This window comes from Globicephala melas, chromosome 20 (genome assembly GCF_963455315.2).
Source record: "Globicephala melas chromosome 20, mGloMel1.2, whole genome shotgun sequence".
In the NCBI taxonomy this organism is placed as follows: Eukaryota; Metazoa; Chordata; class Mammalia; order Artiodactyla; family Delphinidae; genus Globicephala; species Globicephala melas.
In genome coordinates, this window is record NC_083333.1 from 48,512,921 (window position 1) to 48,539,804 (window position 26,884).

General features: G+C 36.8%; 1 protein-coding gene across 3 annotated transcripts in view; it reads left to right on the forward strand.

Moving 5' to 3' along the window:
* Positions 1-26,884, forward strand: part of BCAS3 (BCAS3 microtubule associated cell migration factor) — a 573,053-nt gene that overhangs the window by 101,408 nt on the left and 444,761 nt on the right. For all 3 annotated transcript variants that reach the window (XM_060290805.1, XM_030881822.2, XM_060290806.1), the window contains exon 8: positions 25,337-25,444. In XM_060290805.1, coding sequence (XP_060146788.1) covers positions 25,337-25,444 — 108 coding nt within the window. The remainder of the gene's footprint in view (positions 1-25,336; positions 25,445-26,884) is intronic.

Genomic DNA, 26,884 nt, shown 5'->3' on the forward strand with positions numbered 1-26,884 from the left:
CAGATACATCCCATGTCTGATGTGATTCCTCTCAGATGCTTTCCCTCTGACAAGCATCTCTGGTCCTGCACACACCCTCATCCTCCTACTTTTGATTCATTAGTAGCCAAGGCTTTGAGCCAACTGATCTTAGACCTGTTTGTAGCATTTCCCTACTCAGGGTGAGACCCACGTGCTTCTGGGAGTAAATCTTAGGTGATTTTATCTATGCCCCACCACTAATAGGACTATTGCATTCTCTCCTTGTTTTCCAAGTAATCTCCGCTTTGCTGCCAGCCAGCAGAGAAGGCTTTGCCAGTTTTGAATCATGATCCCTGCGGCCCCCGTGGCGCCCCCGCCCCGCCCCGTAAATGTTATTTAAAGTTCTTGGCTTTTCTCTCTCATCCCTCTCATAGTTATGATGTAGTGTGATTTCAGGGTGATTTCATTTGCTTTTCTTGTCGATAGGTGGTGTTTTTCAAAGGCATTTGGAGATTCAGAGTTAGGTGGCCTTATATACATGCACAAACACATTTGTAAAGATATTTGAGTTGCATTGTTCTTATCTGCACCTTGCTTGTTTTTACCTCTTACTAATATATTATGGCATATTTTAATTTAATGGTGAATACTGGTGCTACCTTATTATGTATACTATCCCATTTAATACATATTCCATTAATATACATATTTTAAAATATTAGTTATAAATGGAAAGAACTTAAAGCTTAAAATAGGCCATCATGTGCTGCCACCATATCTAAGAATTTCTTGTTCAGCTTTTTAAGATTTTGTGTCAGAGAATGCTGGTAAGCAAAGAAGAAAAAAACACTTGTGAAAGGTTTGTTTCCTATACTGTCTGATTCAAAACTTGTTGAGAACAGAAATTAGCCACAGATTTTATTAAAATGGGACCATCTCTCCCGCCATTTAACTACTGCATGTGTTTCCTGTGGCCACGTTGCAAAGAGGTGTGTTTTCCAAGAGGTACATCTAATTCTTGTTGTATGGTTTTACCTGATTTTAATAGAGGTTCTTAGGGAATGAATCCACATCAATTTTTGAACCTTTATTCAGAAAGTAAGTATTGAAATCCCATCATTACAATGACCTGGGAGGATGATGATGTCTCTTTTCTTGGGATGTGTTATATGTGTTATCACTTTTCCTTAGGATCTGTACACCTAAGTTATTAGCTGGCTAGAAATTCTCTTCATGTACTGTTTAAGCAGATTTGGCTATTAAACACTTGAAACATGGTTGGTGCCAATGGAATGCTGATACTATGGATATATTAAGTTAAATATATTAAAATTAATATATTTTAACGTGGTTACTAACGTGGCTACTAGAAAATTAAAAATTACACGTGTAGCTCATTTTGTCTTTCTTTTGGACTATGTTGCTCTCACCTTGCTTTTGGCTAGGGGTATACATTTGGACTCTTTCTGATTACCTCTTTGTGGAAAACTATCATGATTTGTTATTACATGTACAGATCTATAGATTCATCAATCCTTTGCTATTAGCCAGGAAATTTTACAGGAATTCCTAAAAATCTAACAAAGCAAAGATTGCCAGAGAATAGTAGTCTGTAATGTATAGTTGAAGAAGGAGGCCTTTATTAAAAAGAAATTTTGACATTATGATATTCTGGATGATGGTGGGCCTTCAGTGGCAGCTTTTGTTGTGTTAATCTAAAAGAAACTCTACCTATAGTGATATTTACATTTAATGGATCTGGTTTTCATTTTGGGTTCTCTCATTTCCTTTCTGAATGCATTTAGCCTAAGGTAGGTACTCTGTAGTGTACATTGACACTCCTGAATCCATGGATAGAAGTATAGAACCCTGGAAAGAACAGAGATTTGGGGGTCACACAGACCTAGATATGAATTACTAGAGTGAAATTATTCAACAATTCTCAGGCTCAGTTTCCTTATTTGTAATGTGGTGCTCATACACAGCTTCGTGCTAGGTCCTTGTGGGGATTGAATATGACAGTATTTTCAGATATTTAGTACAATGTCAAGCCCATATTAGGTGCACCTCATATTATTTGGTCAGAAAGATACGAAGGGTATCCAGGGAACACTCTTTACTAGGAATTTCTTTTCGTGTATATATATATGAAGAACTATATATATATAATATATATTTATCTGTAAATGTATAGGTAAATTGAAGTGTTGCCTGTATGACTCTTGGAAGAGTGTGGCTATGCCCAGTTTATCCAGTATCCACGCTACAGGTTTGTCTGACTTCATGCCCTAGCCTAGTGCTGTATTTATATTGTCTCTGATGAACTGGAGCCCTTTACTTTCATTGGAAAATGGTAATTTGTTTATATTCCCCAAGAAAGCCCATGTTATATTTATTTATATCTTTATTGAGGTATAATTGAAACATGACAAATGGCACATATTTCAAGTGTACAGTATGATAAATTTTGACGTATGTGCACACCCATGAGACCATCGTTCCAGTCAAGATAATGAGCATGTCCACCACGCACAATAGTTTTCTCACGCCCCTTTATAATGCACCCCTGCTGCCCCTCCCAGTGCTCCATAAAAGCACATTTCTACGTAATAAGTCTCTCTCAGTATCACTGAGATCTTTTTTGAGGGGAGATACTTTGCTGTCATGTAGTTTAATATGACTTTATATTATACAGCTAAAAACAAAAGGTGGGGGCTTCCCTGGTGGCGCAGTGGTTAAGAATCTGCCTGCCAATTCACGGGACACAGGTTCGAGCCCTGGTCCGGGAAGATCCCACGTGCCACGGAGCACCTAAGCCCGTGTGCCACAACTACTGAGCCTACGCTCTATAGAGTCTGTGAGCCACAGCTACTGAAGCCCGCCCACCTAGAGCCTGTGCTCCGCAATAAGAGAAGCCAGTGCAATGAGAAGCCCGCGCACTGCAACGAAGAGTATTCCCCACTTGCTCCAAGTACAGAAAGCCTGCGCACAGCAACAAAGACCCAACACAGCCAGTAAATAAATAAGTAAATAAATAAATTTAAAAAACAGAAACAAAAGGTGGCAGTCTTTAATTCAAAGTTGTTTTTTCTTCTGCTCTGTATCTTAAACTAAAGGCCCTTTAAAAGAAACATTTTCCCTCTAGAACCAGTTCAGAAAACAGCTAAAGGGGTTGCAGTTTTCTGTGTAATCATTTCAAAACAACAATTTTTTTCAGCCACCAAAAGGATGCAGTCTTGACATATAAATAGAAAACAGATTGAGTTTTTGGCTGATACTGCTAAACTGGTTTAAATGTTGGTTCAGTCAACTTCAGGCTTAGATTACAAGATTTGCAAATTAAAGAAAACCAAAAGGGCAAGAACATCTGTATAGATTCTGACTTTGTGGAATTCCGTACAGGCATGCTTATTCTACTGCTGGTGCAACAGGGCATGTACACAGTGAATAAGCCTTAAGAAGAGATCACTGTTATGTTCTTCCTATCCCAAAGACAAAATTGATGATGAAAATTAGGGAATTCATTATGAAGAACCACGTCAGTTTCCAAATCATGTATTATTCCACAATTTTTGGGGGGAAATATTTTCATGATGTAGCTGTAGGGTATTTAGCCAGAATAAAAATCTTGCTAAATCTCACTAGTTGTGTTACTTGATGATTTTCTTGAATCTAAAGTATTGGGAGGGCTTCCCTGGTGGCGCAGTGGTTGAGAGTCCGCCTGCAGGGGTCGTGGATTCGTGCCCCAGTCAGGGAAGGTCCCACATGCCGCGGAGCGGCTGGGCCCGTGAGACATGGCCGCTGGGCCTGCGTGTCCTTAGCCTGTGCTCCACAACAGGAGAGGCTGCAGCAGTGAGAGGCCTGCATAGCAGAAAAAAAAAAAAAAGTATTGGGAATTGAGAAAGGTAATTTGCTTTAACTAAGACTTAAGTATGTTATAGTCAAAGAGTATGTTAATTAATTGATAGGAAATTAATTACTATACACCTCTGTGAGAAGTAAGGAATCCTCGTTTGCTACTGGGTAAATCATACCTGTGTGTATGATTTTAAAATGTTTGCTATAGGTTACCTATGCTACTATCTCAAAAAATGCTTTATTTTAATGTTTTTCTTCCTTTTGTTGTAAGAAAGAATTTTATATTCTTTCAAGAAATGTTTATAGCTACCAGTATTATTTATGGGTACCTGCTATATTTCAGCTGCTCTCATAGTATGTGGGAATTCAGTAGTAATCCAAGGCAGTGGCTTTTAGCTGAGAGGGAGATGAGAGAGGTGGTTTTGACCCCCAGGACACACTTGGCAGTGCCTGGCGACATTTTTGGATGTCACATCTGGGGACTGGGAGGTGCTAGTGTTGTAGCAGAGTCAAGGATGATGCTAAACGTCCTATAATGTGCAGATCAGCTCCTGACAACAAAGAATTTTCCAGCCTAAAATGCCCATAGGGCCAAGGTTGAGACACTCGGATCTAAGGAGACAAAGAATCTATGCATTGATTGAGCTGACTTTCTAGCAGGGAGAGAGAAACAAATAAGTAAAATATATAGTATGTTAACAAGTGATGTGTAAAAAATACTAGGGAAGGTGGTTAGAGAATGTTGGACAAGGCAATGCTATGTGGTGTTGGTGGACATTTGGATAATTGGCTGTTTTGGACTATAGTGAACAGTGCTGATATGAACATTTGTATACATGGGAGTACATTTTTTGGTGTGCATTTCTGTTTGGTATATGTACCTAGTAGTGGAATTGCAAGGCCATAAGTTATGCTTTGCTTGATATTACCAAGCAGTTTTCTAAAGTGGTTCTACCAGTTGCCTTCCTACCGGCAGTTCATAAGGCTTCCAGTTGCAGTACTTTGTGTGAAAGTTTGGCATTGATAGTCTTCATTTTAGCCATTCTGGTGAACATGCATTGGTATCTCATGTGGTTTTTGTTTTCATTTTACTGACAGCTAATGAATTTAAATACTTTTATATATATTTTAATCTATTTCAACATCCTCTGAAGTGCATGACCAAGTCTTAAGCCCATTTTTCTTTTGTTTTATTTATTTATTTATTTTTGCGGTACGTGGGCCTCTCACTGTTGTGGCCTCTCCCGTTGCGGAGCACAGGCTCCGGACGCGCAGGCTCAGCGGCCATGGCTCACGGGCCCAGCCGCTCCATGGCATGTGAGATCTTCCTGGACCAGAGCGCGGACCCATGTCCCCTGCATTGGCAGGTGGACTCTCAACCACTGTGCCACCAGGGAAGCGCTTTCTTTTGTTTTAAATGTCCTTTTCTTATTCATTTGTTGGAGTAGTTTTAATATGAGCCCCCTATCAATGCTTTTATGATTAGTGCTTGGTTTTTTTTAATATTTATTTATTTATTTTTATTTATGGCTGTGTTGGGTCTCCATTGCTGCATGCGGGCTTTCTCTAGTTGCGGCGAGCGGGGGTTACTCTTCGTTGTGATGCACGGGCTTCTCATTGTGATGTCTTCTCTTGTTGCAGAGCACGGGCTCTAGGTGCATGGGCTTCAGTAGTTGTGGCACGTGGGCTCAGTAGTTGTGGCACACGGGCTCTAGAGCACAGACTCAGTAGTTGTGGTGCTCAGGCTTCGTTGAAGATCCCATGGCATGTGGGATCTTCCCGGACCAGGGATCGTACTCGTGTCCCTTGCATTGGCAGGCAGATTCTTAACCACTGTACCACCAGGGAAGTCCCTGATTAGTGCTTTTTATATCCTGTTTACCTCAAGGTCATGAAGCTGACTCCAAAATGTATATGGTTATCAATACAGAGGCCCAAGAATAGCCAAGACAGTTTTGAAGAACAAAGTTGGTAGGGTTATACTACTTGATATTTATAAAGCAATAGTCAAAGTTGCATTGGCATAAGGAGAGACCATTAGATTAGTGGAATACGTAGGGCGTCCAGAAACAGATTCACATATTTTTATGATAAAAATGGCACTGCAGTACAAAGGCAATTCATGTATGGTTCTGGGTCATTTGGGTATTCATATGGAAAATGAAGAAACTTGTTTCCTGTTGCATATCATGCAAAAATCAACTTAAGATGTAGACCTAAAGGTGAGAGAAAAAACAAAATATTTTGAAGATGAAGAAAATATCTCATGGCTTAAAAAAATTTTATTTATTTATTTTTTTATTTATTTGGCTACATTGGGTCTTAGTTGTGGAGCCAGGGATCTTTCATTGTGGCATGCAGACTTCTCTCTAGTTGTGGCGTGGGGGCTCAGTAGTTGCAGCTTGCGGGCTTAGTTGCCCCGTGACATGTGGGATCTTACTTCTCTGGCCAGGGATCAAACCCGCATTCCCTGCATTGGAAGGCAGATTCTTAACCACTGGACCACCAGGGAAGTCCCCCTCATGACTTTAAGGTAGACAGGTATTCCCTAAACAAAACATAATATGTACTCACTGTAAAGAAAAACATTTGTATTCTTTTGGCTTCAATATTATGTAGAAAATTGCTTGATTTGGTGGTGTATGACTTATATATGATATTCTGTTATGTACATGTAATGAAAACCAGGATTTTACTATTTTGTGAACCTTTAATGTCAGTATATGGAATTATCATATAATTGGAACAATATAGTAACTGTGTATCATTTCCTTTGTTGATGATACCGTGGGTTTTATAAAGGCTGCCTTAAAAAATTAGGATTTGAAATCTTAGGTTTGCTTTTTCTCCTTTTGTAGTCATTTAAATATTATTTCGTTTCTTAATTTCTTTTCCTAGTTTTTTTGAATTTTATTTTATTTATTTTTCTATACAGCAGGTTCTTATTAGTTATCCATTTTATACATATTAGTGTATATATGTCAATCCCAGTCTCTCTTCCTAGTTTAATTCCAATGATAGAATACCTTTTTTTTTTTTTGCGGTACGCGGACCTCTCACTGTTGTGGCCTCTCCCGTTGCGGAGCACAGGCTCCGGACGCACAGGCTCAGCAGCCATGGCTCACGGGCCCAGCCGCTCGGCGGCATGTGGGATCTTCCCGGACCGGGGCATGAACCCGTGTCCCCTGCATCGGCAGGCGGACTCTCAACCACTGCGCCACCAGGGAAGCCCTAGCATACCTTTAAATAGCTTCTTTTTTTTTTTTTTTAATGTTCGAGAAATGTAAATCCAACTATAATGGTACAAAACATGATATTGCTCTATAAGTCTTGTTGGAAAATTCCCCTCAAAGATGGCAGAAATTCTTGAAGCCATCCAGATCATGAAGGGGGGGGAAAGGACAAATAGGAAGTCCTGAATAATTACTTGGTGGGAAAGTGCAATGGTAGAGGAGATTGGTTGTTTTTTTTAAGGCGATAAGATCCTGGTTTTTTATTCTGTGCAGGATGTTACAGAGGGCCACAATTTTCTTGTTTATTTCAGTTTGTAAAGATGAATATACCTTAGGATACAGAGGCACAATACACAAAAACTCCTTTGGACTTACACTGTGCTGAAAAACTTCAAAAAAATTACAAATGACTTGAATTATTGTTTTATGTTTAGAAACAGATTGTTATTTTAAAACTAAATTTCCTGGCCTCAAGGTGGTTGTCACAACCAATGTAATATCCTAGAAGCAAGATTTTGTTTTTGTTTTTGTTTTTTAGTCTTTTGAGTATATCTTAATGTTAACTGATTTTGTTCTTTGTCAGTAACTTTTGGTATAACGAGTCTTTTTTCTTGGCATTCAAGTAATTTTACTAACATCTTGTTTTTCAAACACAATATCCAAGGAAGGTTAAAACAGTTATTTTACAATAACTGGCATATTAATTAGAGCCTCCTGATGTGGGGTGGGTAAATGTGCTTGTGGAGGGGAATGAACAAGAGACAGTATTTTGAGTGTCCCTTTGGAGTTTTTTAAAAAAACTTTTAAGTGCTTAAACATGTGGTGTATTTAGGTTTTATCACTTATTTAAATATACAGTTTGTATTTAGCTCTGTGGAAATATGAAATATAATAAATTTGTATGTGTTAAAGTAACATTTCCTATTTTATTCTAACTGTTTACTTGTTAGTCTTCATTTCCCTAAAAAATTTCAGCGAGCACATACTGAATGCATCTGTTTGTCAGTTTCGTCCATGCACCTTTTTCAAACAAGGAAATAAAAGTAAAGTTTATGATGACCAGAGAGCTTGATGAGAACAGCTGCACTGCATACTTCTGTGAGTCACTTGTCAAATGAAGCAGCAGTATAGGAAAAATGATAATGCACCCCTCCACTGTTAAAGACAAAACTGCCGCGATGGGGGACGTTTTAAATTATTAAACACTGTAAACGCCATAACGTTAATTAGAAGAGGAACAAACTCCACAAAGATAAATGTGTTTTCAATATGATTCTTAGGGAGGGTACAGTAGAAACCAGTGAACAGAGAGGAAATTTATTTCTGGCAGGACTCTAGACATGGAACTGTGGCTGAACTTTTTACCCTAATTACCTCCTGCTAATGCCTGCAGCGGTCTGGAATCAAAGTGGTGCTTCGGGCCCTGGAAATTCTCTGATGTGGCAAACGTTTGTTGTGTGAGGAGGGTTTCTTAAGAAAAAGCAGAATGTTGTGACAGGATTTTAAAAAAATTTCTCAGTTACCACCCACCTCACTTGTTGCCTACAAAAATAGAGTAATTGTTTGCATCTGTGGGTGCTTTTTTCCCCCTAAGAAATAACTGTTATAAATCAATGTGACATAGATCCAGTGAACTGAGCCTTGCCTGAGATATGCTTTTTTTTTTTTTTTAAGTCTCTCCTTTATTTAAAAATCTAAGTTCAAAATGTAAAGAAGTTATTTTTGGTGAGGGAGAAGAAACATTCTGCCCATTTCTGAGGAGAATTTAGATCTTAAAGTATGCTTTTCAAAATAAAGCCTAACCACTTTAGGAGCATCAGACTGATAACTATTAAACTGCTTAATCCTGGAAGTTGAAATGGGAATTTCCAGTTTCCATTTTTAACTCTCCATCCCACAGGGACCAGAACCTTAGAGACATTTCCCTTTAATTTCTCTGAAACTTCTTTCCATTCATCTGTCACCACCTGCTTTTCATCCTTTTCTTTTAAAGTTAGTGTTTCTATACTATATATAGGATAAATACTTTGACCTTGCATTTTATGTATTCTAAAACAATCTGAATTTCAATTAGTCTGCCCTTGTGTCATATGAACGTCTGTACTAACTTGTATCTCCAGTTCCAGCCCTTTACTAATCTTCTTAAAACCTTTTATATAATTCTTGAAAAACACAATTATGCACTATTGTTTTGTAAGGCAAATATACTCATGGTTTCACTTGGGAAGAAATTTATTTAGGCAGTCTTTTATTTAGGTATTGAATAGATAGCTTTAATTAGTATGTTGTTAGTTTTCTTGATCCTGGGCAAGAAAGAGAATTTTTATTCCTCATAATGAAATATAAAATTTCTTACAAGTTTGAATCAAAAATTCACATCTTGCTGTGGTTAAGCTGTGGTTACAGATTGCTCCAGTATAACCTTAGTATTTTGCATTTTGTATATCTGCCTCTGTGACGATTCATATAGTAGTTTTATTTGTAAATTGTGAATGAGGATTATTTCTTTGAATTACCAACGTTTCAAAATTATGTTACAAATAATTTATTTTCACTTTCTTCCCCTATATATTTTTATAAAAACTTTTTAATTAGTGGAAGGCAGTTATACATTTCACTTCTAACATATTGTTTCAAAATTATAATTAGCCACTTTGGATGTAATATGTGTATTTCACAACTTTTGTTTGTTGTTTGATTCCTCTCATCCCCCCACCCCCTGCCCCATTCCACCTACCTTTATAAGAGCAGTCAAATTAGAAAAACGTTTTTGTTTTAACTACTAAGAAAAGTAATCTTTCATAGTAATGATACTGTTCAAACTGGAAAATGACTTTTAAGTTTTAACCATATCTATATGGCATTTGGAGTTGTTGCAGTTCAGTTTATACTTCACTATAAAATAACCTTGCATATTATTATAAGTATTTAAAGGGTCATCTGCTTTTTTTTCTAAACCTGATACCACAGGAAAAAGAAAGGACAATCATGTGGCTTTATCAGGTATTATGGAATGTAAATATTCCTCACAAGTTTCAAACAGACATACTCTACAGTGTACAAATAATGATTTTCTTGTGCTTTAGTAAGTCAAATTAGAAGAATTGATTTAGAACAATATAGGCACCTTCTAAAAATATATATAAATGCAAGGGCTCAGATTTTCTGTTGTCATTTTAAGTATGAAGAAGGGAAATATCAGAAGTAATAAGTTTTTACACATATCCTTTTCTAAAATATCTTTTGGTAAGTTTTGGTATTCCTTGATTTTGAGAAATAGATTGCATATAATCTATTAGCTTTAGCTTGTTTAAATTTCTCAGTGTGTCTCAAATGCTGTAATGATCTGTTGGCTTCTTTGACATGTTTATTATGTTGGTTTGTATTGATTTCATACGCAAACTTCATGCACATTGGTGAAGTTTTAGGGTAACACTGGAATAATAAAACCAGGTACGCTTTTATGCAGTAGAGCATATTTGATGTCTGTGCTTGCTTGGCAGAAGTTGGTATAATTAACATCTTTTTTGTGAATTGAACCAGACTTAGTGCTCTCATTTCCAGTATCCCGTATTTTTCAGTTAAACTATGGTTATATTTATCTGTTAATATGCAAATGATTCTGTATATACTTTGTTTATCATGACAGATGAGCATTTCACAAATTACCTTGCTTTCTAGGGAAATAAATTCAAGCAAGATTTTGCTTTGTTTTTGTTTGGAGTGTTATTGCTTCTGCCTTAAAGAATATACAAATTTTTCTTAGTATATTATTTTAGTTTTCAAAGTTTCTTTACAATATCATGACTCAAAATTAACTTTTGTTTTTAGGGAACTGTATTTATGATCCATTTCTTAACCATTAAGTAAAATTTTAATTTTTAACTTAACTTTTTTGCCTCTGTTTTTCGGTATCCCTCTGCCAGTGGTTTCCCTTATGGAGGAGTATGTTGTCCCTGAAAAGGAAGCAACAGGTTGTAGTAGAATTTAGACTCCCTAAATTCATATATCTTCAAAAATTATAAAATAATGAACAATTTATTAATTTTCTGCTATTAAGAAAAACTGATCTTCTTTTACATTGGGAATTACAAAGTAAGATTTTATTTATTTTTTAAAAATTTTATTGAAGTGTAGTGATTTACAATGTTGTGTTAATTTCTGCTGTACAGCAAAGTTATTCAGTTATACATATTTCTTTTTCATCATGATTTATCACAGGATATTGAATCTAGTTCCCTGTGCTGTATAGCAGGACCTTGTTTATCCATCCAAATATAACAGTTTGTATCTGCTAATCCCAAACTCCCAATCTTTCCCTCCTCCAATCCCAAAGTAACATTTTAGTATCCTGAAGTATTAATTTCAAAGAATACAGTATAATAGTTGTACTGCAGTTATGGCTAATTATAATATTTACTTTGTGAATAGCAGAGGCAGATTTATTTGTTAGAATATATTTCACTTGTACCTCATTAGTCTAGTTAAAACCAGTTGAGAGGTTTTAAAATGTTCTAATTCTTATTGATATTTATTTTTGGAGGAGGTAGATCCTTAGATTTTGCATTTTGAAGAGATATTTGACAGGTTGGCAAACTTGTCCTTTGTGTTATTGGGAAATGAGGCTTGATCATCTCATCTCTTGGAGATTCAGAGGATTTTGCTCTATTCTTGAACGATTGCACTTTGACCTTTTATCTACTGAAAATTTTACTTTTCTTAGCAGAAGTCAGAATAGTTGAACTATTTAGATTTGGATGGTAAACTCGTATTAGAAGGCGTATATATTTAATAAACAGATGGAGTAGAAGATGACAGATTAGCTGTTCCAAACATTCATAACTTTGTTTAAAGCTCTTTTATTTCCAGCAGAGTACCATACCTCCTACTTCACTGGAACTTTAATCCAATTTATTTGGAATTGCCTTAGATAACCATACTTATATATTATAAAAATACCTACTCATGTGTAATGAGTATTTTATTATTTAATATTTATTTCTTTAGGGGAGATGACTGACAGACATTTGTTCTTCCTTGAATATGTTCAATCTTTTAAAAAATGACTATTCAAATATGTTGAAAAAATATGAATTTTAAAAATACATGAAGCACTATTACAGCTGAAAGGAAAATAGAGAAATCAACAATTAAAGTTAGAGATGAGGAATCCTCTTTTAGTAAATGATGCAACTAGGAGATAGGAAATCAGTCAGGATATAGAAGATATCAACTACAACATCATTTTGACTCACCTGATATTTATAGAATACTGTATCCACATACTGTACATACAGCATTGACCAAGACTGACCATATGCTGGGTGATAAAGCAAGTCTCAAAAACAGAGTATGTTTTATAACCACAGTGCAGTTAAGTTAGAATTCAGTAATAAACATCTCTCTGTAAAACCTGTACAGTGTTTGGAAATTAAACAATGGGTAAAGCAGAGATCAAGAGAAAATAGAGCAGATTTTGAATTGAAAGACTGAAAAAACACAGCATATGAAAAATGGAATGTAAAGCAGAGACAGGGGATGTTTATAGTGCTAAATGCTCATGTTTGGAAGAAGGAAGGTCTAAAACCTTTCACCTTAAGCATCTAAAAAAGAGGAGCAAGTTTACCTAAAATAAGTAAAAGGAAGAAAATAATAAATGGAAATTAATGAAAGGAAATGGACAAACAACAGAGAAAATCAGTTACGTCAAAAACTAGTTCTTTGAAAACATCATTAGTAGGACTGATTGAAAACCACACAAATCACCAATATTAAGAGTGGGCATTACTACAGATCTTATGGTCATTAAAGATAGTAAGCAATATCAGGATCACCTTTATCTTTGAAAGCTTACATGAAATGGACAAATGGAAAATAACTTAGTGAAAAGTTATTGGTAAGTAAAGACCAGTCAGTAGAATAATATTGCCATGGAGTAGTTCATAATTGTAAATAGATATTTCACAATTATTTCTATAAAGAAAGAGTACAAAACAGACATACAAGAACTTAGGGAAGACAGGGTGAGATAAGATGAGAGACATGACCTATGGGAAGAACCAGAAGGACATAGCTCCACAAATTCATCGTAGAACTGACAAAGAAATTAGAAGGTGGAGAAGGAAGACTAGACAGAAAACTGAATAAAATGAGAGCTTGAGCAAAATGGGAAGAAAATTAGAACATTTGCATATTTCCCAAATAAGAGAAGCAAAGTAATGCAATGGAGGGAATGCCAAACACCAGAATGTTTAATCCCAAGATATATTATTGTAGAGTTCCTATATTTCAGGAACTCAGGCTCACTTCATATCCCCCTCAACTGAAGCACATACCTAAAAGACCCCTGAGAAAGTGTAAAGCAACCCAGTTACACTAGAAATGGAGAACTATATTTCAGGGGTCACTAAAGGTGTCTCCCCCCGCCCCATTTTAAATTGATTAATTTGGCTGTGTCGGGTCTTAGTTGTGGCACGTGGACTCTTCGTTGCAGCATGCAGGCTTCTCTCTAGTTGTGGCACGTCGACTCCGTAGTTGCGGCATGTGGGCTCTCTAGTTGTGACGCGTGGGCTTAGTTGCCTCACGGCATGTGGGATCTTAGTTCCCCGACCAGGGATCGTACCCATGTCCCCTGCGTTGGAAGGCGGATTCTTAACCACTGAACCAGCAGGGACGTCCCTACATTTATATTTAAATTTATGATCCCCTTTGTGTTATTTTTTGTATAATGTATCAGGTTTAGGTCATGGTTTTTCCCTGTTCTTTGCTACTTCATCATTTTTTCAAGATATTAGCCTTAATCCGTTGAATTACTTTTGTACTTTCCTCAACATGTAAAGGTGTTTTTTTTTTTTCCGGTACGCGGGCCTCTCACTGTTGTGGCCTCTCCCGTTGCGGAGCACAGGCTCCGGACGCGCAGGCTCAGCGGCTATGGCTCACGGGCCCAGCCGCTTTGCGGCATGTGGGATCTTCCTGGACAGGGGCATGAACCCGTGTCCCCTGCATCGGCAGGCGGACTCTCAACCACTGCGCCGCCAGGGAAGCCCCAAAGGTGTTTTGTTTTGTTTTGTTTTTGCCATGTATGAAGTGCTCAGCGGACTATGTGGTCTCTGTGGTTGAGTTGGCAACTACTCAACTCAACCATAGAAAATAAATAAGTGGGTGTGGCTATATTCCAGTGAAACTGGCAGTTGGTGTTGGATTTGGGACATAGTTTGCTGATCTCTACCATACCCTAAAGTTTTTGAAAAATTTTTTTTAATAAGTTTATTTATTTTATTTTTGGCTGCGTTGGGTCTTCGTTGCTGCACCGTGGGCTTTTCTCTGGTTGCGGTGAGTGGGGGCTACTCTTTGTAGTGGTGGGCAGGCTTCTCATTGTGGTGGCTTCTCTTGTTGGGAGCATAGGCTCTAGGTGTGCAGGCTTCAGTAGTTGTGGCTGGCAGGCTCTAGAGTGCAGGCTCAGTAGTTGTGGTGCACGGGCTTAGTTGCTCCGTGGCACGTGGGATCTTCCCGGATCAGGGCTCAAACCCGTGTCCCCTGCATTGGCAGGCGGATTCTTAACCACTGCCCCACCAGGGAAGTCCCTTAAAATTTTAAGTATTGTATTTAGGAATAGTTTTTAGTGGACAAAGATTATTTAGGCATAAATGAAAAACAGTATCATAAATGTATAAACTGTGTAATGTTTATATTGTTTATATATGGATATATGAACTAACCTGCAGACTTTTTTTGTTCCCTGTAACATCTCTTCCATAATTTGAATTTCCATTGCATTTATTTTTCGCTGTGGTGTTTTTTTTTTTTTTTGCTGTACACGGGCCTCTCACTGTTGTGGCTTCTCCCGTTGCGGAGCACAGGCTCTGGACGCGCAGGCTCAGCGGCCATGGCTTACGGGGTCTAGCCGCTCCGCGGCATGTGGGATCTTCCCGGACCGGGGCACGAACCCGTGTGCCCTGCATCGGCAGGCAGACTCTGAACCACTGCGCCACTAGGGAAGCCCTTCACTGTGGTATATTAAACATACTTGTATTATAAATTTATTCTCTATCCTTAAAAAAAAAAAACTAATATTTTTTGATATCTCCATGAAGGTAGACTATTTCTAAGTCATCTTCATATTTAATTGCAAATAATAGACTCTTACATTAAAAAAATACAGTGTATTACCTCTTTGCTTCTTATGTAGTATATGACCCTATTGAAGAACACCTGATTCCAACCTCAATTTTACATTACCTCCTGTTTTCATGTGGAGACTTTACTTCTTCTTGCCTGGTTACCTCCCCATGTAAAAGCATTGTTAGTACCACTCTCTCAACTTGTAGTGGTGTTGGAGGGTTTAAATACCCAGTGTTTATTCTGAACTTTGCAAAAGAAAAATGTTATTATTAACTAGGCTAATCACAAATTTAGTCTTTAATATGGTTAAGTTTCCATTTTCTTGGCTTTTTCTTTTTAATTACTTAATAAAAAAACGCCACCAACTGGCTTTTGTTCTTTAGCAGCTGGATAAGAATACAAATAATGTAATACTATCAAAAAGTTTCCTCTTATATTTAAAGGATTAGCTTCAGTAACACATGTTGAAGGTTGTGCAGCTTTTTCCCATTTAAAAATAAGTGTTTCCATGCTTCTTGCAATTTGTGGTAGATTTAAGATGTCTTTGCTATTTTGTGTTTCACTTATACATGCATATTCTTGGAAAATGTCACTTTCTCAAATACTTTGTTCCGCTTTTCCTAATTTTGGTTCAATCTGTTAAATATCATGAATAAAAATAATAAAAGTCTTTGTAAAGGAAAATGTTTTTAATGTTCAGAATTTTCAAGTCATAAAAGCCATATCTCACATTGCTTTAACGTGATGCTTATTGTATTGCATTACAAAAAAACTTTTTTTTTCAATTTATTTATTTATTTATGACTGTGTTGGGTCTTCGTTGCTGCGTGCAGTCTTTCTAGTTGTGGTGATCGGGGGCTACTCTTTGCTGTGGTGCACGGGCTTCTCACTGTGGTGGCTTCTCATGTTGCGGAGCACGGACTCTAGGCTTGTGGGCTTCAGTAGTTGTGGTGCACAGGCTCAGTAGTTGTGGTGCACGGGCTTAGTTGCTCCATGGCATATGGGATCTTCCGGACCAGGGATCAAACCTGTGTCCCCTGCATTGGCAGGTGGATTCTTAACCACTGTGCCACCAGGAAAGTCCCCCCAAAACTATTTTGAAAACATTGTCCAGGGTAAGAAATGGCTATGATTCTAAAAAAATATATGACTATTAAGAAAAAAATTAGTATAAAAATTAAAAGTAGACTCTGTGACTCTGTGATAGAAAGTTATAAGTTTAGGGGATTAATATATATTATTTGTGATTCTTGTTTTCTATCAGGCATAAAAGATAGTTTGCATCTATCTAATACAACATTTTCAATCAGTGTTTAAATTTCAAAGATAAAGTGTAAGGTCACCATTATCATTCTTCCATTATTCTAAGTCTTCACAAAAAGCCCAAGATACCTAGGTCATTCCTCATTTTCTACATGCTAATAACCTAGCATTTGACATTAGAAAAGGGATTATTGAATGTTCTATGGAAATATGTACTTCAATAGGAATACTTAACTGCACATACCTAAAGATCTTATTTAATTTCTATTCTTTGACCATTTCATGCTCCTTGCTCCATTTAGTGGTTCATTTGATTAGGTCTCACTGTATTGCTGACTTTTCCCTTAAATAGTAATTGTTGGATCTGAAACACACTGTCAGAATATTTCCCAATGTTTACAACATGTATAGTATTATCTGTATATAAAACTAACTGAAGTCATGGATTGAGAGTTCTGACAGTCACTCAACCAAATTATGTGGTTATGTATTGTTGGTCAAATCTTTTCACTGTGTAACCCTGATTAAGAAAAAATTACTGGTATAACTAATGAAAATTAAAATAACTTTTTGATTAAAAGTACTTAATGCTTAGCATTTTAAAAGTTTTATTATTTGGAGACTCTCTGTTGTCCTAATAAAAGTATGTTGGCTTAATAAAAGGTTATCAACAATTTTAGTGTGTTACAGAAGAACCTGAGAAATGGAAGCCCACTCAGATTTGTTTCAGAATAGTTTATAATAGTAAAAATTTATTTAAAAGTGTATTAGTTTAACATAATTGTCTATATAGTACTTAAAGGAAAGATATTAATTTGATAGATTGAAAGAGTAAACAGTAAATCATGACTCTAGCATACACTGCTGAAATTTAATATTCAAATAAGTAAGTGAAAAGGCAACTGAATGTTATTGAAGGTAGTAGTAGATCTTTTTACTGTCTCTGTAGATTTGCTTTTCCAGAACGTCATATCGTTGGAACTTATTTCTTTTTAAGGCAAAATAATATTACATTGTATGTGTATACGACAGTTTGTTTATGCATTCATCATTTAAAAGGACATATGGGGCTTCCCTGGTGGCGCAGTGGTTGGGGGTCCGCCTGCCGATGCGGGGGACGCGGGTTCGTACCCTGGTCCAGGAGGGTCCCGCGTGCCGCGGAGCGGCTGGGCCCGTGGGCCATGGCTGCTGGGCCTGTGTGTCCGGAGCCTGTGCTCCGCGGCGGGAGGGGCCGCAGTGGTGAGGGTCCCGCATGCCGCAAAAAAAAAAAAAGGACATAGGGTTGTTTCCACTTTGTGGTTATTATGAATAATGCTGATATGAATATTCATGTACATGTTTTTCTGTCGACATATGCTTTCATTTCTTTTTTTTTTTTGGCGGTACATGGGCCTCTCACCGTTGTAGCCTCTCCCGTTGCGGAGCACAGGCTCAGCGGCCACGGCTCACGGGCCTAACCGCTCGGCGGCATGTGGGATCTTCCCGACCGGGGCACGAACCCGTGTCCCCTGCATCGGCAGACGGACTCTCAACCACTGTGCCACCAGGGAAGCCCCATGCTTTCATTTCTTGGTATACATCTAGGAGTGGAATTGCTGGATCATATGGTAATTCTATCTTTAGCTTTTTGAGGAACTGCCAGACTGTTTTTCACAGTAGCTGCACCATTTTACATTCCCACCAGTAATGGATCAGGGTTTTACTTTTTCTGTATCCTTGCAAATACATGCTCCTTTTCAATTGTTTTGTTATAACAAACCTAGTGGGTGTGAAGTAGTATCTCACTGTGGTTTTGATTTGCATTTCACCACTGATCAATGATTTTGATAATCTTTTCATATACTTGTTGGCCATCTGTATATCTTCTTTGGAGAAATGTCTATTCACATCCTGTGCTCATTTTGTAATTGGGTTGTTTATCTTCTAGATGTTGAATAGTAAGAGTTCTCAATATACTTTGGATACTAGACCCTTATCTGATATATGATTTACAAATATTTTCTATTGTCTTTTAACTTTTTAAAATAATGCCCTTTGATACACAGCAGTTTTAAATATTGATGTAATATAATTTTTTTTCTTCTGTTGCTTGTGCTTTTGGTGTCACATCTGAAAATATTGTCAAATCCAAGATCATGAAGATTTACCCCTATATGTTCGTCTTGTATAGTTTTAGCTCTTATATTTAGGTCTTTAATACATTTTGAGTTAATTTTTATATATGATTTAAGATAGTAGTCCAACTTTTTTGCATGTGGACTTCAGTTTTCCCAGTACCATTTGTTGAAGATATTTGGTACCTTTTTCAAAAATTAATTGATCATAGATGTATGGGTTTATTTCTGGACTCTGAATTTTATTCCATTGGTTTATATGTCTGATGTCAGTAACACAGTATTTTGATTAATGTAGCTTTGTTGTAATTTTTGAAATCAGGTAACGTGAGTCCTCCAATTCTTTTTTATTTGGGACCTCTTACAACTTCATTTGTTTTTAGGTTGGCTTTTCACTTCTGCAAAAGCCATTGGAATGTTGATAGAGATTGCATTGCTATTGTAACTAGAACTGCTTTCTTAACTTTTTATTTTGGATTGATAATTGCTGGTTTATGTATGTTGATCTTGTACCCTGAAATTTTCCTGAATTTATCAGTTCTAGTACTATTTTATGAATTCTTTGGAATTTTCTATATATAGCATCATGTTGTCTGTGAATAGAGATAGTTTTCTTTCTTTTCCAATTTAGAAGTTTTCAGTTTCTTGCCTAATTGCTTTGGTTAGATCTTTCAACACAGTGTTGACTGTAGGCATCCTTGTCTTGTTTCAGATATTAGCGGAAAAACATTCAGTCTTTTGTCACTTAGTATAGTGTTTTGCAAATGCCCTTTATCATATTTGGAAGTTCCCTTCTGTTCCTAGTTTCCTGTATTTTTTTTTGTTGTTGCTGTGGTTTTTTTTTTTTTTAATTATGAAAGGGTGTTGAATTTTGGCAGATGCTTTTTCTGTATTGGTTGAGATGATCATGTTGTTTTTTCCCCCTTTCATTCTGTTAATGTGATGTTGACTGTTAAGAGTTTATTATTTAATTCCACATATTTGTGACATGGTGATTATTTGATATGCTATGTTTAATATCACATATTCATGAATTTACAGTTTTCCTCCTGCTTTTGATTTGTAATGTCATTCCAGCTTGGTTAGAGAGATTGTCTTCATTGTTTTTAAATTTAGTGAGACTTGTTTTGTGGCTAACGTAGAAGAAGAATGTGTATTCTGCCATTATTGGGTAGAGTCTTCTATAGGTTTGTTGAGTTTAGTTGATTTATATTGTTAATCTTAAGCTGTGTTCATTTTTTTTTCTTTCATTTTTTTCATTCTGCTACTTTGATGTGTAATTTCACTCATCTTATTTTCAAGTTTGTGAATTCTTTCTTTGGTCTATTCTGATATTCAGATAGGCTTTTGAAACCTTTAGTGCCTTTTTTATTTTAGTTATTGTACTGTTCTGTTTTATTAATTCTATGTGGTTCCTTTTTCATAACGAACCAGTATCTTTATTGATATTTTCAATTTGTGAATTCATCTTTCTCCCTTATTTCTTTGTCTATAATTTCTTTTAGCTTTTTGAGCATATATAAGACAAGTTGATTTAAATTCTTTATATAGGTTCTTCAGTGTCAGTTTCTCTCAGTTTATTTTTGTTCTTTGTATGGGCTATACCTTCCTGTTTCTTTGTGTGCCTTGCGATTTTTTGTTGAATGGTGGACTTTTTTTTTTTTTTTTTTTGCGGTACGCGGGCCTCTCACTGTTGTGGCCTCTCCTGTTGCGGAGCACAGGCTCTGGACGCGCAGGCTCAGCGGACATGGCTCACGGGCCCAGCCGCTCCACGGCATATGGGATCTTCCCAGACCGGGGCACGAACCCGTGTCCCCTACATCGGCAGGCGCCACTGCGCCACCAGGGAAGCCCTGGTGGACATTTTGAATATCATAATGTGGCAACTCTGAACGTCATATTGTCCTCCCCTCCCCAGGGTTTGCTGTTTTGCTTGTTGAGGTCTGCAGCCACACACTGTTTATTGACTTTTTCAAACTCTTTTTGTAAAGACTGTGTTTGGGACACTCCTTTGAGTGTGTAGTGATACCATCTACAGCTCTGTTGTAGCCTTTACCTCTGGCTTGTGCAGTCAAAAGCTCAGCCAGAGATGCAAGACTAATGTCTTCACAGTTCTTTGTTGAGCCGGCATTGGCTCTGGGCATGTGTGCTGTATTCTAGATTCCCTGGTATATCATTCAGTGTACACACACGCATATACAGAAACACACATGTGATTTTCATTTCAAGGAATTGGCTTATGTGACTGGGCTGGCAGGTAAGAAGTAGAGTAGGCTAGCAGGCTGGAAACTGTCAGGTAGAGACTGATACTGCAGTCTTGACGTAGAATTTCTTCAGGATTATGAATTTTTATAAATTGAATCTCTATATTCAGTTTTATAATCTGCTATCTTTCATTTCATCTCTTATTTCTTCTTCATTCTGGAAATTTTTCGAGGTTTGTCCTATACAGTTTCAATTTTCTGAATAAAACTTGGACTTCATTAAAATTACATACTCCCACTCTTCAAAAACACAGACTGGGATGGGAGAAAACACTTGCAAAACACATATCTGATAAAGGACTGTTATCCAAAATACACAAAGCTCTTAAAAATCAAAAATAAGAAAATGAACAACCTGATTAAAAATTGGGCAAAAGACCTCACCTCAAAGACAATATACAGATGTCAAGTAAACATATGAAAAGGTGCTCCATATCATATGTCATCAGGGAAACAACAAGGACATACTACTACACACCTGGCCAAAATTCAGTTCACTGAATATATCAAATGCTGGTAAAGTGGAGCAACAGGAGCTCTCATTAATTTCTGGTAGGAATGCAAAATGGTAAAACCACTTTGGAAGACAGTTTGGCAGTTTTGTTCAAAACTAAACATACTTTTACCATAGTCAAACAATTGTCCTGCATAGTATTTACCCGAAGGAGTTACGTCTGCCCAAAAAACTGCACACAGGTGTTTATATCAGCTTTATCCATAATTGCCAGAATTTGGAAGTAACCAAGATGTCCTTCAGTAGGTGAATGGATAAATAAAATGTGGTACATCCAGATAATGGAATGCTATTCTGGACTAAAAGCTATCAAGCCATGAAAAGAAAGGGGGGAAACTTTAAAAGTGTATTACTGGGCTTCCCTGGTGGCGCAGTGGTTGGGAGTCCACCCGCTGGTGGAGGGGACGCGGGTTCGTGCCCCGGTCTGGGAGGATCCCACATGCCGCGGAGCGGCTGGGCCCGTGAGCCGTGGCCGCTGAGCCTGCGCGTCCGGAGCCTGTGCTCCGCAACGGGAGAGGCCACAACAGTGAGAGGCCCGCGTACCGCAAAAAAACCCCACAAAAACCCCCCAAAAAACCGTGTATGACTAAGTGAAAGAAGCCAATCTGAAAAGTATACATACTGTATGATTCCAACCAAACAACATTCTGGAAAAGGCAATACAGTAAGACAGTAAGAAGATCAGAGTTCGCCAGGAGGGATGCACAGGCAGAGAACAAAGGATTTTTAGGGCAGTGAGACTATTCTGTGTGCTACTGTAATGTTGGATATATGTCGTTATAAATTTGTCCAAAACCCATACGATGTACAACACCAAGAGTGAACCATAATGAAAACTATGGAGTTTGGGTGATTATATTGTGTCATTATAGGTTGTAGCAAATGTTCCACTTTGGTAGGGGACGTTGATAATGGGGTAGACTATGCATGAATGGGGGCAGAGGCTATATGGAAAATCTTTGTACCTTCCTCTCAATTTTGTTGTGAACCAAAAACTGCTCTAAAAAATAAAGCATATTAAAACTTTTAAAAAAATGTGATGGGAAGGATTACAGAGAAAGTAAGAAATAATGAAATAGGCAACGTACCTAGATGAAAACATTTAGTGTTTTCTTCTTGGGTTTATCTTCTATGCTATAGTTTCAGGATTTGCTTTTAGGAAATCCAGTTTAACTATTTTGTTTTATATTTAATTTAACCTTTTCACTTTCAGTAATGGAAGTTTTAAAAAATTTTACTCTTTAAATAATTGTAGTCAACTCTTCACGGAAATGAACTGTAAATTCCATACCTTTGGCTCTGGGAGGACTAGTCCTTTGCTAATAAAAGCTTTATAACTTCCTTTATGTGTATAGGTTATGTATACAGCAGGTAACAGATTGCTGCAATGCAAAAATTTTCAATATATGTCCTGGTTCCTCACTATAAAACAAGTTACATAGGTAAAGGGAAGGTCAGTTAAGGAGAATTTGCATTCATTTCTATTATATATTTATCGTTAAAAGTACTAAATAACTTTATATTACCCCTGTTGATATTTATGTGTTGGAAAGGCAGTGGTGCCTGGGCACAGTTTAGAGTCCTTTAACCAACGATTTAATAATACAAATTACGTCATTTCTGCTTTTCTTTCCAACTCTGGTTTTGCTTGCAATAGATTCAGTTACATTCTAAATTAGATTCTCTGCATTTCTATGCGAACTTTTTTTCCTTAAAGTATTAATTAGGTTTTATCTTAAAGTGAAGTCACAATTTTAGGTTTAAATGTCAGGCGCAAACCTGTAAAAATGTTAACCCATTTGAGCTCTAGAAATCTAATGAAGACTTCTGTATACAGCTTTTGACACTGCTTGGTGTATACTAGAGTACAAAGTAAAAGCTCGTTTCTATATTTTAGAATAACACACGTCCTTTCTGTTATGGGGCATGCATTCTGCTGATGTTATAGAAAGCTTTCTCATCAGCCTACCCATGAGGAAAATTAAGATTGTCTTGCTGTGTCCCAGGGAAATAGTCAAGGCTTTTAAAAAGAGAGAAAATAGAGAACAAAAGGATATGTCAGGCGTGTACACAACTGTGTTATTGGCAGATAGCATGACTCCTTTATGAATGTGTGACTTTCTGAAAATTCTGATTTTAAAAGAATTATCTTTTTCTATTAGGCATTGAATAAGAGGTTTTTTCCATATATAAATAGAATTTTTAGATCTACCAAATCTTGTTCATTCAACTCTAAACTGAGCCTTCACAGCATTTGTTTTGTCTACTTCTATTGAAGGCTCTCTGCAGGAAGAATCTCAGTTGTGACATTGTATGGATGCCAGTGAAATGATCAGAATTCAAGTTTCTAGTGTACCGTGGCTATAATGAGCTGCTAATTGAAGGTGACAAGCTGTTTTTTCCTTCCCAGTTGGTCTGGCAAAATGTTAGATTTCGTTCATTATTAACTCATTGCTTCTCAGCAGAGGACTGGATTAATTAGTTGGGAACATTAAGAAAAGAATTTTTGCCTTGTGTCAATTTTAGAGGTTGAAGTTCAAGTTTTACTAGATTCTCTCCCATCTCCACTTTCACCAATTGTATGCACTTGTGTAAGTCCCTAGCACAATCAAGACACAGCAACATTTCTGTCGCCCTAAAAGTGGCACCCATCATGCCACTTTGTACTCTGTAGCTTCTCTCCTTTTCTGGTCCCTGGCAACCACTGATCTGCTTCCTATTTATTTTTTTTGGCTGCGTTGGGTCTTCATTGCTGCGCGCGGGCTGTCTTCTCTAGTTGCGGCGAGCGAGGGCTATATTCTTCTTTGCGGTGCACGGGCTTCTCATTGTGGTGGCTTCTCTTGTGGCGGAGCTCAGGCTCTAGGTGCGCAGGCTTCAGTAGTTGTGGCTTGCAGGCTCTAGAGCGCAGGCTCAGTAGCTGTGGTGCACGGACTTAGTTGCTCTGTGGCACGTGGGATCTTCCTGGTCCAGGGCTCAAACCCGTGTCCCTTGCATCGGCAGGTGGATTCTTAACCACTGCGCCACCAGGGCAGTCCCAACTTGTTAATGTTTTTGTTGAGGATTTTTTATGTATATTCGTGAGACATATAAATATATCGGTAGTTTCTTGTGAGGTATTTATTTTTGGGATCATGTGTTACTGGCCTCATAAAATAAGTTGGTGACTCCTATCTTATAAAAGAGTTTGTGTAGAATATCTAAACTTTTTTGTTTAAATGATTAGTAGAATTTACAAATGAAGCCATTTTTAAGGATTTCTTTGTAAGAAGTTTTAAATTATGAGTTTGGTTTCTTTTATAGATACTGGAATATTCAAATTATCTATTTCAAAGAATTGGGTTTACTTTTTTCTTTGCTTACTCAAGTTTTGTTTCATTGATTTGTTGTATTTTATTCATTCCCTCATTCCACTTTCATTTGATTTAACTTGCTCTTTTCCTACTTTCTTAAGGTGAAAACATTGATCTCTTCATCTGTTCTAGTATGAAGGAACACGTCTTTATAATTTAAATCTTATCATTTAGAATGCGTATTTATGTACATTTTAGAAAGAGGTCTCGTTTCTGATAGATTCTTGATTAGGGTTGAACTGTATCAATCTACATATTAACCCTTATATTAATGGTTTGTCTTTTATTATGGGTTTGTGTATATATTGCAATTTGTGTTACTAGGTTTTATACTTATACAATCAAATTCTCACAAATAACTGCAGCTTTATTTCTTTCTTGTAGTAATTTCTTATGCACATACCTTCTATACTGTGTTGAGTAGAGTGGCCATATTCTTCAAGTGTTCTTCTCTAATCCCTGATTTTAGGGTGAAAGCTTTCAGTATTTCATCATTATGCAATTGCTAATTTTGTTGATTAAAGTCCAAATCAATTGCTTGTATTATGTTAGTAAGAAAATTTATTGCCCCTCCCACCTGTTAAAACATAATGGCTTTTGTCTTTATTTATTTGTTTATTTATGTATGTATGTATGTATTTATTTATTTATTTTTTAGCACAAGTCCACCTTACTGTTGTGTGGATTTATATTCACTTCGTACTGGGGAGATGGTCAAGTCCATTCAGTTTAAAACACCTATCTATGATCTCCATTGCAACAAAAGGTAAGCAATTTTTCAGGTGTTTCTTGTGCAAGATAACATACCTCTTGTGCACGTAGTGCATTTCCATTATCATTGACTTTGATATAATAATAATAAAAAAGTCACAAATATGTCTTCGGAATTCTGCCAAATATAAGTAACTCTTAAGATTTCTTAATGTTTTCAAACTTTTTGTCTTGACCCATTAGTGAAATAATGAAATGGAAAAGAATAAAAGTGCCTGAGCAAACATATGAAGGTTAAATATTGCTTTGAGGAACCTTTTTATATGTATAACATAACATTTTATATATAACTTTTTGTTTAATATATGTACTTCTATATGTTTACTGGTTTATGATGGGAAATGTAATTTTCCTGTTAGCATTCATCAAAACAAAGCTTATTTCTGAAATGTAAAAAAGGCTTTTAAATATTCTTATTTTTTTGCACTTCACAATGGAGCTAAAAGAGGGACCAGCTAGATTTTTCCTAGCCCCATGATGCTAAATGTCTTATCAAGGTCATGGCTGCAAATTATGAATCTCATTAAAGAGCAAACACATGGAACATGGAAAACAAAAAATAAATTTTATAATAAAAGACTCTCAGGTTAGATTTTAAAGAGATATTTCAAAAGTGACTCAGAAAGTTTGAATGTAAAAGGAAGGGTAAACACATACCTGACAAATACAAACTAAAAGACCAAGACTTTGATATTAATGATAAAAATATTTGAATTCAGTACAAAAATATGAAATAAGACAAAGAAAAGTTCAGTGATAGTGTGTAATTCATAATGAAGATCTAGTTATTATGTATATTTAAACTTAAAATAACATCAAACAAAATTATATATGACATAGGAGGTATACTCATGTTATTTCTGGGATAATGTAATTATTCAGTGATATATTAAATTATTAAAAGTTAACATTTTGGGGCTTCCCTGGTGGCACAGTGGTTAAGAATCCGCCTGCCAGTGCAGCAGACATGGGTTTGAGCCCTGGTCCGGGAAGATCCACGTGCCGCGGAGCAACTAAGCCCGTGTGCCACTACTGAGCCTGTGCTCTAGAGCCCACGAGCCACAACTACTTAAGCCCGTGTGCCTAGAGCCCTTGCTCTGCAAGAATAGAAGCCACCGCAGTGAGAAGCCCGAGCACCGCAATGAAGAGTAGCCCCGGCTCGCCGCAACTAGAGAAAGCCATGTGTAGCAACGAAGACCCAATGTAGCCAAAAATAAATAAATAAATAAATTAAATAAATTTAAAAAATCAACATTTTTAAATGGGTGGATCTAGTAGTTAAAGATTTAACAACAGTTGTAAGGAGCAATACTCTAAAATGCAGTTTATAAAATAACTTCATTTCAGATACATTTTAATTCTGAAAATTTATAACTTTTCCCTAATTATTTATAAATCTTGAACTTTGGGAGAAATACAGATTCTGATTAATTTT